The following is an 18,142-nucleotide window of genomic DNA, read 5'->3' on the forward strand; positions in this document are numbered from 1 at the left end:
TCATCATGTTTTATTCTTTTAATATATACTGGATCAATGTGCTTATATTTTGTTGAGGAGTTTTGCATCTGTGTTCCTAAGGTATACTGTCTATACCTCCTGTTTTGTATAACTAAGTGACTTGGACCTTTTGATGTCTATAAATGCTTATTCAATGATAGTTCCTTCAAATTGAGCTGTTATAGTACAGTTTACCTCTTCCTCAATTTTATTTTATTTTGTTTTTTGTTTTGGTTGAGTGGTATCTTAGTATGTTTGGGCTGCTGTAACAAGGTACCTTAGACCGGATAATTTATAAATAATGGAAATGTGTTGCTCACCGTTCTGGAGGCTGGGGAGTCCAAGATCAAGGCATTAGCAGATCTGGTGTCTAGTGTGGGCCCATTTGTCATAGATAGTGTCTTCTTTGTTTCCTTACATATTGGAAGGGGTAAATAAACTCACTCAGGTCTCTTTTATAAGGGTACTAACCTCATTCATGAGGGTGTAGTCCTTATCACCTAATTACCTCCCAAAGGCTCCACGTCTTAACACTGTTACATTGGGGATTAAGTTTAATATATGAATGGGGCAGGAAAAAACATTCAGGCCATAGCAGGTAAAATCAGAGTTTTGGCTGGACACGGTGGCTTACGCCTGTAATTCCAGCACTTTGGGAGGCCAAGGCAGGCAGATCATGTGGTCAGGAGATCGAGACCATCCTGGCTAACACGGTGAAAATCCTTCTCTACTAAAATACAAAAAATTAACTGGACATAGTGGCACGCTCCTGTAGTCCCAGCCACTCAGGAGGCTGAGGCAGGAGAATCGCTTGAACCCAGGAAGTGGAGGTTGCAGTGAGCCAAGATTGCGCCTCTGCACTCCAACCTGGGCAACAGAGCGAGACTCTTGTCTCCAAAAAAAAAAAAAGAGTTTTATCGCTGAAATGTTTTTTATTTTCATTTGTTGTTGTCTTTATATGAAATAGGTTTATGTGGATAGCTTTATATGAAACTTGCCNGAAAAATATATGTGTTCCATTATTGGAATATAAAATTTGATATCTACCCATAATATCTAACCTATTGTTTATGTTATTTAGGTCTTTTATATCCTCACTTATTTTTGTTCTTTTGAGTCTCAGACTGACAATAAAATATTTTATTGGTTCTTACATCGTGTGTAGTTTTCACTTACAAAGGTGGTTGCTATACTATTTAAGGCATAACACTCATTACTATAATTATTACTGTTATACATTGTGAATGGTATATAATATATAATATATACATATATTGTATGTATAATAAATCCAATATATGTATATACATATAATATATACATATATGTACTATAATATGTAACTTATAAATAACAGTTTATATTTTATGTATAATATATATCATTTTTTAATTTTAAAATTTACGTGTAATGAAATTTACTTTTAATGAAATGTACCTTTGTGGGGACTCAGTTCTATGAGGTTTAATATATGCATAGACTCTTGTTACCACCACCAGAAAGATGCAGAACAATTCCAGTTTCCCGAAGAATTACCTTGTGCTGCGTTTTTCTTAGGCAAACCACCCTCCATCCCAGTCCCTGGCAATCACTGATGTCTTCCCTGCCCCTATAGCTTTATCTTTTCCAGAATGTCATATAAATGGAATCACACTGCATATAATCTTTGCAGCTGGTTTCTTTCAGTTAATACAGTGCAGTTGAGATTCATCCATGTCACTGCATGTCTCAGTAGTTCATTACTGCTGAGTACTGTTTCATTATGTGGATGTACCACATTTTATTTATTCATGTACACACCGAAGGACATGTGAACTGTTTTTGGTTTTTGACTGCAGGTTAAATATCCCTTATCCAAAATACTTGAGACCAGAAGTGTTTCAGATTTCAGTGTTTTTGGGTCTTGTAATATTTGTATATACATAATGAGATACCTTGGGGATGGGACCCAAGTCTAAGCACAGAATTTATTTGTGTTTCATACACACCTTGTATAAAATAAGGCCAAGGTAATTTCATACAATATTTTAAATATTTTCAGTGCATGAAACAAAGTTTGTGTTAAGTACTTATGTGTGGAATTTTCCACTTGCATTTTATCAGTACTCAAAAAGTTTTGGATTTGGGAGCATTACAGATTTCAGATTTTTGGATTTGGGATACTCAATCTGTATTATAACTAAATATTACTATCAATTTTTTTGTACAAGGTTTTCTGTGAACTTAAGTTTTTATTTCATTAGAATACTTAGAAGTAGGATGGTTGAGGCATATATGATAGGTATATATTGAACATTTTAATGAAACTGCCAAACTGTTTTCCAGGATTCCTGTACCGTTTCTGCATTCCCACTAGCAATGTGTGAAAAACTTCAGTTGCTCTACATACTCACCGTTTTTCATGTTAGTGATTCTAATAAGTTCATTGTTATATCTCAGTATGATTTTAATTTGCACTACTGTAATGATTATGATATTGAGCATCCTTGCATCTATTCGACAGGTACATATTTTCTTTGGTGAAATGTCTGTTTAAGTATTTTGTTCATTAACTTTTTTTTCTTAATTTTGAGTTTGGAGAGTTCTTTATATATTCTGGGTACAAATATTTTCTCTGAGTATGTGGAGTGTCTTTTCTTACAGTGTCCTTCATGGGAGAAATTTTCATTTTGATGAAGTTGACTTATATTCAGTTGTATAATACATTTTGGGTTAATTTCTGCATGTGGAGTAAGGAATGAGTTTAAGTTAACATTTTTGCTTGTGGATGTTCAGTTGTTCCAGCATCATTTGGTCATATGATTAGCCTTTTTCCAATGTTGCCTTTGCACCTTTATCGTAAACTGATGGACTATATTTCTAAACTCTAGTTTGTTTCCTTGTTCTATGTGTCTATCATTTTGTTAATACCACATTGTTTTGATTACCATAGTTTTTTGTATGTCTTAAAATTATTGTACGATTCTTGCATATCCTCCCAAAATTGTTTTGCATATTCTAGTTTTTATTTTACCTTTTCATAGAAATTTTAAACTCAGTTTATATCCACAGAATACCCTGTTGGGATTTTGACTGAAGTTGCATTAAGTCTATAGGTAAATTTGGGGAGAATTGATGACTAACTTGAGTCTTACTACATGAACATGGAGTGTCTTTTCATTATTTATAGGCTTGAAAAGTTTTCTTTCATCATGATTTTAGAATTTTTAATGTACAGATTCTGTAGATGTTTCGTTAGGGTGAAAGCAATACCTCTTTGTTGTTGTTATGGTTGGAGCTATTGAAAAGTGGTACTTTAAAAAGGATTTATTTTCCAGTTGTTCATTATTGGTATATTGAAATATATCAGATCTTGCTAAACTCACTTATAAGTTATAGAAGCTTTTTTTGTAAATTCCTTGGGATTTTCCACATAGGTAATCATGTCATCTGCAAATATTTCTTTCATTGAAATCTAAATGTCTTTTATTTATTTTTCTTCTTATGCTGGCTACAGCTTTCAGTAAAATACTGAATCATGGGTGATGAGAGTGGACATCTTTGCTTTCTTCCCAGTTTCTGGGGAAACACTTAGTCTTTCATCATTATGATGTTAACTGTAGGTTTTTTTTCTACTTGCCTTTTTTCACATTGAGGAGGTCTCTTTTATTCCTAGGTTGCTGAGAGTTTTTATCATGAATGGATGTTGAATTTTATAAATTTTTTTATTAGTAATTCATGGTTATGTGGTATTTCTTGTTTCATCAGTTAATTATGATGAATTGCACTTATTGTTTTTCAAATGTTGAATCAGCTTTGGATTCCTGGGATAAACCTCACTTGGTCATCATGTTTTATTCTTTTAATATATACTGGATCAATGTGCTTATATTTTGTTGAGGAGTTTTTGCATCTGTGTTCCTAAGGTATACTGTCTATACCTCCTGTTTTGTATAACTAAGTGACTTGGACCTTTTTGATGTCTATAAATGCTTATTCAATGATAGTTCCTTCAAATTGAGCTGTTATAGTACAGTTTACCTCTTCCTCAATTTTATTTTATTTTGTTTTTTGTTTTGGTTGAGTGGTATCTTAGTATGTTTGGGCTGCTGTAACAAGGTACCTTAGACCGGATAATTTATAAATAATGGAAATGTGTTGCTCACCGTTCTGGAGGCTGGGGAGTCCAAGATCAAGGCATTAGCAGATCTGGTGTCTAGTGTGGGCCCATTTGTCATAGATAGTGTCTTCTTTGTTTCCTTACATATTGGAAGGGGTAAATAAACTCACTCAGGTCTCTTTTATAAGGGTACTAACCTCATTCATGAGGGTGTAGTCCTTATCACCTAATTACCTCCCAAAGGCTCCACGTCTTAACACTGTTACATTGGGGATTAAGTTTAATATATGAATGGGGGCAGGAAAAAACATTCAGGCCATAGCAGGTAAAATCAGAGTTTTGGCTGGACACGGTGGCTTACGCCTGTAATTCCAGCACTTTGGGAGGCCAAGGCAGGCAGATCATGTGGTCAGGAGATCGAGACCATCCTGGCTAACACGGTGAAAATCCTTCTCTACTAAAAATACAAAAAATTAACTGGACATAGTGGCACGCTCCTGTAGTCCCAGCCACTCAGGAGGCTGAGGCAGGAGAATCGCTTGAACCCAGGAAGTGGAGGTTGCAGTGAGCCAAGATTGCGCCTCTGCACTCCAACCTGGGCAACAGAGCGAGACTCTTGTCTCCAAAAAAAAAAAAAGAGTTTTTATCGCTGAAATGTTTTTTATTTTCATTTGTTGTTGTCTTTATATGAAATAGGTTTATGTGGATAGCTTTATATGAAACTTGCCTCCTATGTTCTGTATTTTTTGAAATACCTTAAATTATCCTTGGTTAATGTGATATTCCACATGGAAGAGATCAGAGGTTTCAGTTAATTCTAGTACTTTTACTTTCTTTGTCCTTTAGTTCTTTTCTTATTGATATTTATATATCAAGAAAATCACCTTTATTAAAAAAAGTGTGGCAAATATTTTCTCTAATTCATGTGGTTTTTTTCTTTATAGCGTTTCATTTCTATGTGGCATTTAACATGTTTTATATTTACTTTTCTCACACTTATTATGTTCTTTCTAATAAATTATTTATGAACATTTTCCCCAGTCTGAGATTGAAATATGTATGTATGTATGTATATATGTTTGTATGCCTACCTCCTGTGGCCTCTTCTAGATCTTTGAATCATTTTGTGTTTATTTTTTAAATCTTAGATTTGTTTGGTGTTTATTTTGAAGTAGGACATGAGACAGGCTCCAACATGCATATGTACTCGGTCTGTTAATTTTGTGTAGAGCAATATCTAGTGAACCTTTCTTTGTTTACATCACTTTGTGTTTCAAATTACATTCAGGTGCTTCAGATAGTCTGTCAGTTTCTTCTCCTGAGTTCTCTCTGGGGGCCTTGGACCAGCTTCTGTACAGATAGGCTGCCTTCTGTCTGGTGAAGGCTGTCACCTTGGAATAATCCTGAGATTCCCTTTGCCGCTTTCCTTTGTTCAATATTCTCATCTTCCTTTTTTTTTATTTCCACATTGTGAATGTTGAGGGTATTCAGTGGAGTTGATGGTATGATACATGATTTTGGAAAGATAACGAAAAGCCAGACCATGAAGAACCTCATATGTCATAATGAGTTTTAGCTTCTTTTCAATGGTTGTGTAACTATTGAGAATATTTTATAGGTGAGTTACATTTGCTCTTATAGAGGGTCCACTGTGGCTAAAATTTATAGAGTAGATGGAATAAAAGAAAATTAAATAAAGCCTGTTGTAGTAATTCAGGAAAGATATAATGGTGCATAGAAATAAGACAGCCATAGTGGGGGTGTCATTTTCACAGAGCTTGGGGTTAATTGGGCATGAGAGAAAGGAAAGAAGAAGGGTCAAGGATAGTACTGAGACTTCTGAGTTTGGCTAGTATATTGATCCTCAGGCACTGAGTTTAATTTTGGACATATAGTGTAAATGATTGCAATAGATCCTTTGCCTACATTCACCAAATGTTAACATTTTACTATGATTACTTTATAATTTATCTTTCTCTGTCTTTATCTCTTTCACTTTGTGTGCACGGATGTGTGAGTGTGTGTGTGTTTTCTGACCCACTTGAGAAGTTTGTGGACATGATGCTTTTCTAATTCTAATTACTTCACTGAATGTTTCCTTGAAACAAGCCGTGAAATTTCAAAATCAGGAAATTAACATTGATTCAGTGTTGTTAGCTAATCTACAGACCTTACAGAACTTCCAGATCTTGAATTGCAGTCAATTATCATGTCTTTTTAATCTCTTATAATCTGGAAGAGTTTTTCAGTTTGTAATTGCTGGAAATTTGAATGGCTTTGGAATTATGTATGTATATGTTGGGGGTTGTGTTGACAGGGGAAACAGACTTGTGATTGTGGTCCTTAGACCACAGAGAATAAATTAGAATCAGGAATGGACTCTGGGGATGGATTTTCTACTGTGTAGTTGCTGCAAAGGTAGAAAACAGATCTTCTACTCAAGGATGACTGCATTGATTTGTTTTTTACCTGAGATAAATACTTTGGCTTTGATAATTTGGTTCAGGAACTAGGTGAGACTGATGCTTAGATATGTTTTTATCCTTAAGTAGCATAGAACTTACATGGCATATATATGAATATGTAAATTATTCCTACCTGGAAGCATAGCACCAAATAGAAAAGGATTGGAGTGTGGCCAAAAAAAAAAAAAAATTGAGCTTAAATCTGTCTTGGATACACAATGTTACTGTTAGGTGCTGGCACCTCTTAAGCTCTCTTGGGAACTTATATATTCCTATTCTCTGTAGCCATCTTGCTGATATTATGATTCTATATTTCTGACTACTTACATTCATTAACCATGTATGTGCATGTGTGTCTGTGTTCTGTTTGCGTATTTATAGAAATTATTTATAGTCTGTCTTTTAAAAGGGAAGGTAGCACTATTCCTTGTCAATACTTAGTCCTTTGTGTTGAATTATACCTTTAATTAAAGAGTGTTATATGAGTATATGTTTCTTTGTGTCATGTATTGAGTATTATCTTTATTTTATTTCTGTTAAGTCCTCGGATGTGTAGACTAGAGATATGATCTCTCTGTATGCAGCTCTTCTTGGAGATTTATATCTACATGCAGTTGTGACTGACAGTTGTATTATTTGCTGCCACATTTCAGTTGTGTGATTGAGTAGTTAACAGGCAGGCTTTGTCATTCAGTTGGCCTGGATTTTATCCAACTGAATATTGGTAAATTGCTTAACTTTTCAATACTCATTTTTTCTCTTTAAAGCGGGGACAATATTGTCAATTTGTTATGACTAATTTTCAGATTTAAATGAGATAGTATTAAAATTTAGTTATGGGATCTAGCACAAATTGAGAATGTGAAAACAGTAGTTGATATTATTTTACTTTCTGCCATCTGCTTGATTATTATAGTCTGGTCACTCTGAGAATTGAGACTGCCCTATTTTGTTATGTTCTCTCAAAAAAAATTTTTTAATGTCTTCCACAGGATTTTGTCTCCACAGTTATCCGTTTACTTGACAGCCCCTCAACATACATTAGAGCAAAAGCCTTCCTGGTTCTTCTATATATTTTGATTTATAACCGTGAGATGTTGCTGCTCAGTTGCCAAGCAAGGTAAGCCTTTCTCTGATGATTTCATCAGTAACTTCAATTTAGTGCCTGTTGTATTAGTAGTTGTAGGGTATTTCTTGGTCTCTGTGTATCTGGTATATTTTTTTAAGGGTTTTTCCAGGGGTTTAATATTTCACTTGTAATCTCAGCTTGGAAGTACTGAGGACCCAGAGAAGACCTCTGAAACTATGGCAGGGTGAGAAATGCCTTGTGTGTCCTTGATATGGTTTGGCTCTCTGTCCCCACCCAAATCTTACCTTGAATTATAATCCCTATAATCCTCACGTGTCAGGAGTGGGACCAAGTGGGGGTAATTGGATCATGGGAGTGGTTTCCCCCATTCTGTTCTTGTGATAATGAGTGAGTCTCACCACATCTGATGGTTTTATAAGCATCTGGCATTTCCCATGCTGGCACTCACTACATCTTGCCAGCTGTGAAGAAGGTGCCTGTTTTTCCTTTACCCTCTGCCATCGTTGTAAGTTTCCTGAGGCCTCCCCAGCAATGTGAATCAATTAAACCTCTTTCCTTTATAAATTATCAAGTCTCAGATATTTCTTCACAGCAGTGTGAGAATGGGATAACACAGCCCTAGATCTGAGAACAGTCCAAAGTAGGGTGTTGAGATGGTTCTGGTTTGTACCTTTGGGAGTCAATATTAGACCAGTGGTTTGGTTGTAATTTTCCTTGTTGTAAGATTCTGGAATAAGTAGCTGAAGGCTCAGAAGGAGGAGCAGGGAAGGAGGTGAGAGTTTATGGACTGGTACTAGGAAGGACAGGTCTTTCTCCAGGCTTGTAACTCTTTCCTCTTCTTGTTAGAAGATGTAGTTAGAGAATGTAGTCTGGGTTCCCTAGGATTTTTTTTTTTCCTCTCATAGAGCTTTTCAGAGGTCAGATCTAGGTACTATTGTTTCTTAAAAGAGAAAATTCTCAGTTTATTCATAGCNCATGCACCATCATGTCCTACTAATTTTGTATTTTAGTAGAGACAGGGTTTCACTATGTTGGCCAGGCTGGTCTTGAACTCCTGACCTCAAGTGATCCGCCTGCCTTGGCCTCCTAAAGTGCTGGGATTACAGGTGTGAGCCACCGCGCACTGCCCACAAAGCCTTTTTTTTTTTATAATAAAGTGTGGAATATCTCATGTAATTTATTGAATACCACCCTGAAAGTGAAAAGCAGAATAGTTGTATGAGTATTCCATGTATCGTTTCTACTGAATATTGTTTTTGCACCATCTCAGACTGACATATCATAAAATTGCAAGTTGAATCATTGTAAGTTGGGTACCAGCTGAAGTATCCAGATTAGTATTTGAATAGCCAGGATGGTGGGGCTTTGGGGGCAGGGGGATCTTTAGCATTCTGCCAACCACCACCGTCCCCAGAATGGAGGGCTATACAACTGTGGAAAGGCACAAGGAAAATGTCTGTACACAGCCATGGAGTCACCTACAAGATATTATTATCCTGATAAAAGTCAGATGTAAAATAGTATTCGTAGCATACTGTTAATACCTTTTGTCTAAGAAAGGGGGTGAAAACAGAGAATATATGTGCCTTTACTAATATTTTACAAAAGACAGAATGGAAAGTTAAATAAATTACAAGAGTGATAATTTACAGGATTAGGAAGAGAATAAGGAAGGTGCAGGGGCAGGAATGAGCTATGCTTCTCTGAATGTACTTGCTTTATGGTCTAGACTTAAGAAGCATGTAAATGTTTTATATAATGTTAAAATAAAATGATAAAATAAAGTGGTCTTGAAAATTGAAAACAATCTGTGTGTCAAGTTTGTGGTATGATTCCCCAGGGAAGAGAGATTTAAAGCGAGTACTTTTAAATCACAGTATTATGGCAGAATATTTCTATTGTAATATATTTTAGTGACCAAAATCCCATTAAGAAACCTTAAACCGCATTCAATGTTCTTGTTGTCAGTGTTAATATATGTATTGCCATTTGAAACTATTACATATATATAGATGGGGTGTGTGTGTGTGTGTGTGTGTGTGTGTGTATATATGCTCTCTTTGGTGTGTGTGTATATATATATGGTCTCTATATATGGTATGTGTCTATGTGTGTGTATATGTATGTGACCTCTCTATGGTATATATATGTCTCTATGGTGTGTGTGTGTGTATATATATATATAGTCTCTTTATATATGGTAAGAGAAAACTAATAATTATGCTAATTCCAATAATAACCAATATTATCAGTGTAAAATGTACAATTATAAAAATATAAGTAAAATTGTCTCATCCTTAATTTGACTCTAACGTGTTAGCATAAACTCATTTATTTTCTATCTTTTAAAGAAATTATTTATTTCATAGTTTTATCTACTTGTGTTAGTTTGCTCAGACTGTCATAACAGTACCACAGATTGGGCAACTTAAACCACATCCATTTATTTTCTCACAGTTTCATCAGCTACAGATCCAAGATCAAGGTGCCAGCAGGTTTGGTTTCTGGTGAGGTCTTTCTTCTTGGCTTACACAGAGGGCTGCCTTCTTCCTGTGTCCTCACATGGCCTTTGCTTTGTGTTTGCGCACTCATGGTGTCTTTTCCCCTTTAAGTACACCATTACTGCTGGATCAGGTGCCCCCCCCAGCGTGACCTCATTTATCCTTAATTACCCCCTTAAATCTCCAAATACAGCCCTATCTCCAAACACACACGTCTTCAAATATAGTCACATTGAGGGTTAGGGCTTCAGCATATGAATTTTGGGGGGAACAGAATTCAGTTTATAACACTGAATTCAAGTTTTAATTCCTAAATACCATTTTCTACTCAAATCATGGTCTCTTGTATAAATAGGTTCCAAGTCCCTGGCACAGCTTTGCATTTAGACCAGAAATGAACAAATTGAGGCTGGGGCATGTCAGTCCTGAAAGCGAGGAATTTATCAGAGACTTCTAAGGTCATGTTAAAAGGAATGCAGGAGCCAATGTGAAGGAGCTTCTACTGGCCAAAGATGGAATTTCGAGAGTTCTTTATATATTTTAGATATGAGTCCACTGTTAGATATATGGTTTGCAAATTTTTTCTCTCCGTGTGTAACTTGTCATCTTATCTTAACAGGATATTTTACAGAACAAAAGTTTTGAATTTTAATGGGTTCACTTTATCAATTTTTCCTTTAGTGGTTTGTAGTTTTGATGTCAAGAGTAAGAACTCTGTCTGGATCCCAAAGATTTTCTCCCATGTTTTAAAAAATATTTTTTATGATTATACGCTTTACATTTAAGTTTGTGATCCATTTTGAGTTAATTTCCATATAAAGTATAAAGCTTAGTTAGAGGTTTTCTTTTGGTTTTGGTTTTGGTTTTTGCCTGTGGATATTTAATTGCTCTGGTGTTATTTGTTGAAAGGGTTATCTTTCTTGCATTGAATTGCTTTTGTACATTGTCAGAAATCATTTGGGCGTATTTGTGTGGGGCTGCTTCTAAACTTTTCATTTGACCTGTGTGTCTGTCCCTTTATCAATACAACATTGTCTTGATTACTGTAATTAAGATTACTTGATCATCATAAGGCTAAATATTGGACAGAGTGATCTCCTCTTTTTATTCTTCTTTGTCAAGATTGTTTTAGCTGTTCTGGGACCTATATGCTTTTCCATATAAGCTTTGAAATGAGCTTGTTTATATTTGCCAAAACCTTGCTGGTTTCATTAAACTAATGCATCAATACAAGGATAGTTGATATATTTACTCTATGGTCTGCTGATCCTTGAATGTGGTGTCTCTCTCTATTTATTTAGTTTTTTTTGTTTTTTTTTAACCTTCTTTCATTAGCATTCTATAATTTCAGCATGTTTTGTTAAGTATATACCTAGTATTTCTTTTTTTAGGGGAGCAATTGTAAATGGTATTGCGTCATTAATTTCAGTTTCCACATTTAATTGATGTGTTTGTTGATTTTATGTTCTACAACCTTACTGAACTCACTTATCAGTTCTAGGTTTTTTTTTTTTTCTCCTTCCTTCTCTCCCTCCTTCCTTCCCTCCCTCCCTCCCTCCCTCCCTCCCTTCCTCCCTCCCTTCCTTACTTCCTTCCTTCCTCTTTTTTGTCTTTCTGATTCTAGGAGATTTTCTATGTAGCCAGTCGTGTCATCTGTAAATGCGGACAGTTTTATTTGTTTCTCTCTTGTTTGTGTGCCCTTTATTTTTATTGCCTTATTTTGGTATTTAGAATGTCCAGTACTAGGTTGAATAAGAGTGGTGAGAGCAGATGTTCTTGCTTTGTTTCTGGCTTTGTAGGGAAAACAGTTTTAGGCCTCCACTGTTAAGTATGAAGTTACTCTAGATTTTTTGTAGATATTCTTTATCAGTGGAGGAAGGTCACTCTCATTCTTATTCTTTATTTCCAATTTTCTTAGAGCTTTTTTTCTCTCATCATGAATGGGTATTGGATTTTGTCAAATGCTTTTTCTCTATCAATTAATATAACAATATGATTTTTTAGCTGTTTCTATAATATATTACATTAATTGTTTTTCAAATTCTATAGCAATTGCATACCTAGAGTAATCTCATGTGGTCACAGTGTGTTAATTCTTTTATATTTTGCTGGATTTTATTTGCTAATATTTTGTTGAGAATTTTTACTTTTAAGTTCATGAGAGATACTGGGTTATAGTTTGCTTGCTTGCTTTCTCCCTCCTTCCCTTCTTTCCTCTTAGTATTACTATAATACTAGCCTCATAAAATGAATTGTGATGTATGCCCTCTGTTTCTATTTTCTGGAAGAGACTGTATGAAATTTGTTAATTTTTCTTTAAATTTTTTGTAGAATTCTCTAGCGAATCCATTGGGGCCTGCAGATTTATCTTCAGGAACTTTTAAATTACAAATTCAATTTCATTAAATTGCAAGACCGTGCATATTTTAACATTTTACTAGGTTGAGTTTTGGTAGTTTATGGGTTTTGAGGTATTAGTCCATTTTTTCTAAATTATTGTGTTATTAAATATAATTTTTTTCTAGTATTCCATTTTATCTTTTTACTACTGAAGTATTTGTAGTGATATCCCNTATCTTTTTACTACTGAAGTATTTGTAGTGATATCCCTTTTCATTCCTGATATAGATGATGTGTACCTCTTCTGTTTTATTTTATCAGTTTTGCTAGAGATTTATTAATTATCATGGTTTTTTTGGTGACCAGCTTTTGTTTTCTCTATCATTTTCTGTTTTCAGTTCATTCTCTGATTTTATTATATTTTCCTTCTGCTTGCTTTGTTTTGCTCTTTTCTGCTTTCTGAAAGCAGAAACAGATTATTGATTTGAAACCTTTTCTCTTTGTAAAAGGTCTCATGTAACATTTAGTCCTATAACTCTCTTTCTCAAATGCTTTTATAGCATTTGCATAGATTCGGATTTTTTAAAAAAAATTATGTTGTTTTGTGTATCTTTTTAATTTCCTTTGAAACTTCCTCATTGATCCATGTATTATTTAGAGATGTCTTGTTTAATTTCTGCATATTTAGAGATTTTTCTGTTGTCATTATGTTCTTGATATATAACTTGATTTTATTATGGTCAGAGAACACACTTTCTGTGATTTCAGTCCTTTTAAATTTGTTGAAGTTTGTCTTGTAGTTTAATGTATGGTCTATTTTGGTGAATGGTACAGGGTGTTTGAAAAGCATGTACATTCTGCTCCTTGTTGGTGGGGATGTTCTTTATATGTCAATTAGATTTGTTTCATTGTGTTGTTTAGGTATTCTCTATTCTTACTGTTTTTCTTTCTAGTATTTCTATCAATTTCTGAAAGTAGGGTGTTGGAGTCTGCAGTTATAATTGTGGCTTTGTCTGTTTCTCTTTTCAGCTCTAACAATTTTTGCTTCCTGTATTTGGAGGCCTCATTGTTTGCTGCATACTTACTTAGGGTATTATGTTTTCTTGTGTACAGATGCTTTTATCATTATGTAAATCCATCTTTGTTTCTAATGCTTTTCTCTGAAGTTTACTTCATTGGCTATTGATACAGCCACTGCTGCCTTTATTTTAAATTAATGTTTGCATTTTATACCTGCTTTCATTTTTTTTTACCTTAAACTTATCTATATCATTGCATATAAGGCAAGTTTCTTATAGACAGCACATTGTTGGGTCATAATTTTGTATCACCTCTGCCGTTCCTGCCTTTTAGTTGGTATATTTGGACCATTTACATTTAAGATGATTACTGATATGTCAAGGTTTAAGTCTGACATTTTATTCCTTATTTGGTTTCTCTTTACTTAGCTTCCTTTGGGTTATCTGAACATTTGGGATTCTTTGATTTATTTATAGCACTGTTGAGTATATCACCTTGCATAGTTTCCTTAGTGGTTGCTCCAGTTGTTGCAATATACATACATAACTTATAATAGCCTCTTAGTCATAATATGTTATTACTGTGAATGAAGAGTAAACACCTAGTTTCCTTTTATTTTCCATAGTTTCCCTTTATTATCCCTGCTTTTAAAATTTAATTGTCTTGGCCAGACACGGTGCCTGGCCAACATGGTACAACCCCTTGTCTACTAAAAATACAAAGATTAGCTATGCGTGGTTGTGCGCGCCTGTAGTCCCAGCTACTTGGGAGGCTGAGGCAGGAGAATTGCTTGAACCTGGGAGGTGGAGGTTGCAGTGAGCCAAGATTGTGCCACTGCACTCCAGCCTGGGCAACAGAGCAAGATTACCTCTCAAAAAAAGAAAAAAATAATTGTCTTAAGGAAGTTCTCTCTGCATGCATTGAGCAGTTTATCAGATGGTGTTATATTTTTTGCTTTTAATCATCAAATATGATTTAAGAAATTTGTTAGAAGTAAATTAGACTGTTACATCTACCTCTAACTTACCCATTCTGATGTTCTTCTTTTTTTATATTCTTAGCCTTCTATTATCACTTCTTTAGGATTAGAGAACTTCCTTTAGACATTTTTTTAAGGGTATGTTTGCTGTTGAAAAAAAATGGTTACTTTTCTTTGAGAAATCTTATTCCCCTTTATGCCTGAAGATTACTGCATTTAGAACTTGTAGTTGACAGTTTTTTTTTCTTTTTAGTCTTTAAAATTTTTCTACTTTCTTCTGTCCCCTGTGGTTTCATATCATGGTTTCAAATCTGTTATTTCCATTAGTATTCCTTTATAAGTAATGTGTTTTTTCTCTATTTTGAAGATATTTTCTTTGCCTTTAGGATTTAGAAGTTTAATTGTGATATATCTTTGGTGTGGATTATTTGGTTTAATCCTATTTGGAGTCTGATCACCTTCTTGAATATATAGATTTATGTCTTCTGCTGAATTTGGATATTTTTCAGCCATGATTTCTTTGAATACTTGTTCAGTCCCATTTTCTCTCTCTTCACCTTTTTGGGACTTTGATGATATGAATATAAGGTATTTGGTTATTCTCCTACTGATCCCTGAGACTATTTTTTTCTTTTGTCTATTTTCTCTCTGTTTTTCAGATTTCATAAGTTTATTTGTACTCATGTCCACTGATTCTGCTCTCTGTCTACACTCTACTATTGAGCTTATCCAATGAGGTTTTCATTTCGGTTATTGTATTTTTTTCAGTTCTATATTGTACATTGGTTCTTTTTTATAACCTTTTTCCTCATCTGAGATTTTAAACAATTTCATTAGTTTTAAGAGAATTTGCAATGCTTTTGGAAACGTTTTTAAGATAGCTGCTTTGAAATCTTTGTTAGATCATTCTAGCATCTGATTCATACTAGTATAGTATGTGTTGATGGTCTTTTTTGATTCGTGCGATTTTCCACTTGTTTTTATGAGTGATTTTAGATTACATCCTGGACATTTTGCCTAGGTCTTGAATCCTCTTGCTCTATGTCATTCTTATTGTTGCTTTCTTATTGTTGCTGAGTGTAGGTTTTGTTGCTGGTTGCTGCACCTCACTGACACTAATTTTGTAGGGGAATCAAATCACTGCCTGCTTCTGCTGGTTGGGAATGGAAGATAGCTCCCCACACAGACACCTTAATACTGTCACAGCAGGGAAATTAAAGAATGGCCTGCTTCTATTGGGCAGGGAATGGACGATCAGCTCTCTGCTGAGTCTTATAGGCACTACCCCTTTCCGGGAATTGGGTAACTGTTGACCGCTTCCACTTGGCAGGGGATGGAATATTAGCTCCCTATTCTGCTTTGCCTATACTTCTCAGTTGGGGAATTGAAGTGGGCCTTCCCTGGGGGTGGGTTAAGGTAGAAGATCAAATTCCCATGGTCCCACTAAAACTGTGAAGGATTGGGAAGTTTTTTTCTGTTTTCTGTTGGTGTGTTGCCAGAGTAGGACAGGTATTGCCAGAAAGAATTTCTGTTGTTAGGCCACCTTTTTTCATTGGTCCTTTGGCCAGGGAAAACAGGCTTTTGTTAGAGCTTTTTTTAGGGGGCAGTTCTGGGTTGCAGGCTTGTCTAGCACCCTGTTGGGATACATGAGAGGCAATAAAGAAGGGGAGGAGACTTACTGCTATGTTGTTCCTCAAGTCCTTCATTCTGTAGCCAGTCCACCTTCTTTCTACCTTTCAGAGTCTTCCTGTACTTGTTTTGATCCTACTCCATCTTGGCAGAACTGGAAATCCAAAGTCGCTTTTAGAGTTGGTGGTATGGTAGTTCGCAGAGCTACTTTTCACAGTGATTTTTAAATACTGCTCGGGGAAATGTGAGTTGCTGCAGCCTTTTAAAAGTGATTTAAGTGATTTGGAAAATCTATGACTATTAACAATATACATTGCTTTGATTTTAACAGGCTTGCATCTGATTTAGCCACTAGAAATGAAATTGTGAATTGTTCAGGATATATGCTTGAGGTTATTCAATGCAGCATTATTTCTAAGTGGTATAATAACTTGAAATATAGTTAATATCCATTGGTATTGAAATGCTTCAGTAAATAATGGTATAACTGCGATATAAATGATTCATTTGATTAACCTGGAAGGATGTTCATTGTATATAGATAAGTGAAAAAAGGCAAGGGCAGAGTTATATGTTAATTATGAAGTTACGTTTGTAAAGCAAAATGGCAAAACTTGTATTTGCATGTATCGGTATACAGTTTCATTAAAAAATGGATATGGGACTGGGCACAGTGGCTCACACCTGTAATCCCAGCACTTTGGGAGGCCGAGGCAGGCGGATCACGAGGTCAGGAGATCGAGACCATCCTGGCTAACATGGTGAAACCCCGTCTCTACTAAAATGCAAAAAATTAACCGGGCGTGGTGGTGGGCACCTGTAGTCCCAGCTACTCGGGAGGCTGAGGCAGGAGAATGGCGTGAACCTGGGAGGCGGAGCTCACAGTGAGCCAAGGTTGCGCCACTGCACTCCAGCCTGGGAGACAGAGCGAGACTCTGTCTCAAAATAATAATAATAATAAAAAAATGGATATGAAAGAACAATACCAAATTGGTTATCTGAGGAGGATGTGATGGGGGAGATTATATATCTTTACTCATTTGTATTTTTAGGCTTTTATAATAAGCATATTTCACTCCTGTAATTAAACATATATATGTATATATAAAATGAAGAAAAACTAAAGGAAATGTTAGCAATGGGTACTAGTTAGTTAAGAAGGGATTAAGGGGATCCTTGAGGAAGTGAAAATTCACATCTTTTTAGACTTTTAGATTAAATTTAGTAATATAAATTATTGTCAGAAACGAATAGGCAGCCGGTGCAGACTACAGAAAGTAGTAGCTGTTCCTTTGTGCTTTGCAGCCCAGGTATTGTATTCATGTGCATATAAAATGCAAGGTTGAATATAAAGGTATGCAAAAGAGAGCCAGCCTTCAGGCTAGAGAGATGTTAAAATTCTCTGTGATGAGTTTATACAGAAAATTGTTCTCCCTTCCTTACTTGTCCCTTGAAACTGCACTAGCAGCTGGAGTCCTTAACAAATCACAGTGTTGCCCATCTGCCTGAGAATGGAAGCCTCATATCCGTAGCCCAGGATAACCTTTGCTCCATTATGCAAATATGTTTTTCTGCATACCATCATCACCATTGGCCTTTTATGGATTACATTTTACATTTCAGCACATTTTCTATGATGTCAGCTCTGAGATCTATCTAGCATGAGACAGGTGGTGAAATTGAGCTGTCAAGATCAGATAAAAATGATATGATGGCTCACAAATGTCCACCTATTTCTCCGAATGGCTTCATACTCATATTACTATGACAGGCGATAAGATAGGGCCTTATGCATCTCTCAACATGATAATCCTTTTAGAGGATGAATAGTCTTGTAAGTTGATTGTATAGGTTTGCCGTGAGCCTGAAATGTCAGTGGCTCCTGATGGATCAGGTTTTCCTAGAGTTTTTTTTTTCCTTCCCCATAATATTGCTAATAATGTGGCAATCAGTGAAAAAAAAAAAAAAAAAAAAAAAAAAAAAAAAACTGCCGTATTTTTAAAAAAAAAATTTTTTAAA

The 18,142-nt window shown here is 35.2% G+C and overlaps 1 protein-coding gene across 1 annotated transcript in view; it reads left to right on the forward strand.

The window, feature by feature from the left end:
- Positions 1-7,556: 7,556 nt before the first annotated feature.
- LOC108542616 (serine/threonine-protein kinase ULK4) overlaps positions 7,557-18,142 on the forward strand; it is a 494,918-nt gene continuing 484,332 nt past the window's right edge. The window contains exon 1 of the mRNA XM_017892686.1: positions 7,557-7,684. Within this exon, the coding sequence (XP_017748175.1) occupies positions 7,659-7,684 (26 nt within the window). The 5' untranslated portion in view covers positions 7,557-7,658. The remainder of the gene's footprint in view (positions 7,685-18,142) is intronic.

The sequence above is a fragment of the Rhinopithecus bieti genome, unplaced genomic scaffold, assembly GCF_001698545.2.
Source record: "Rhinopithecus bieti isolate Rb0 unplaced genomic scaffold, ASM169854v2 scaffold_22670, whole genome shotgun sequence".
Classification (NCBI taxonomy): Eukaryota; Metazoa; Chordata; class Mammalia; order Primates; family Cercopithecidae; genus Rhinopithecus; species Rhinopithecus bieti.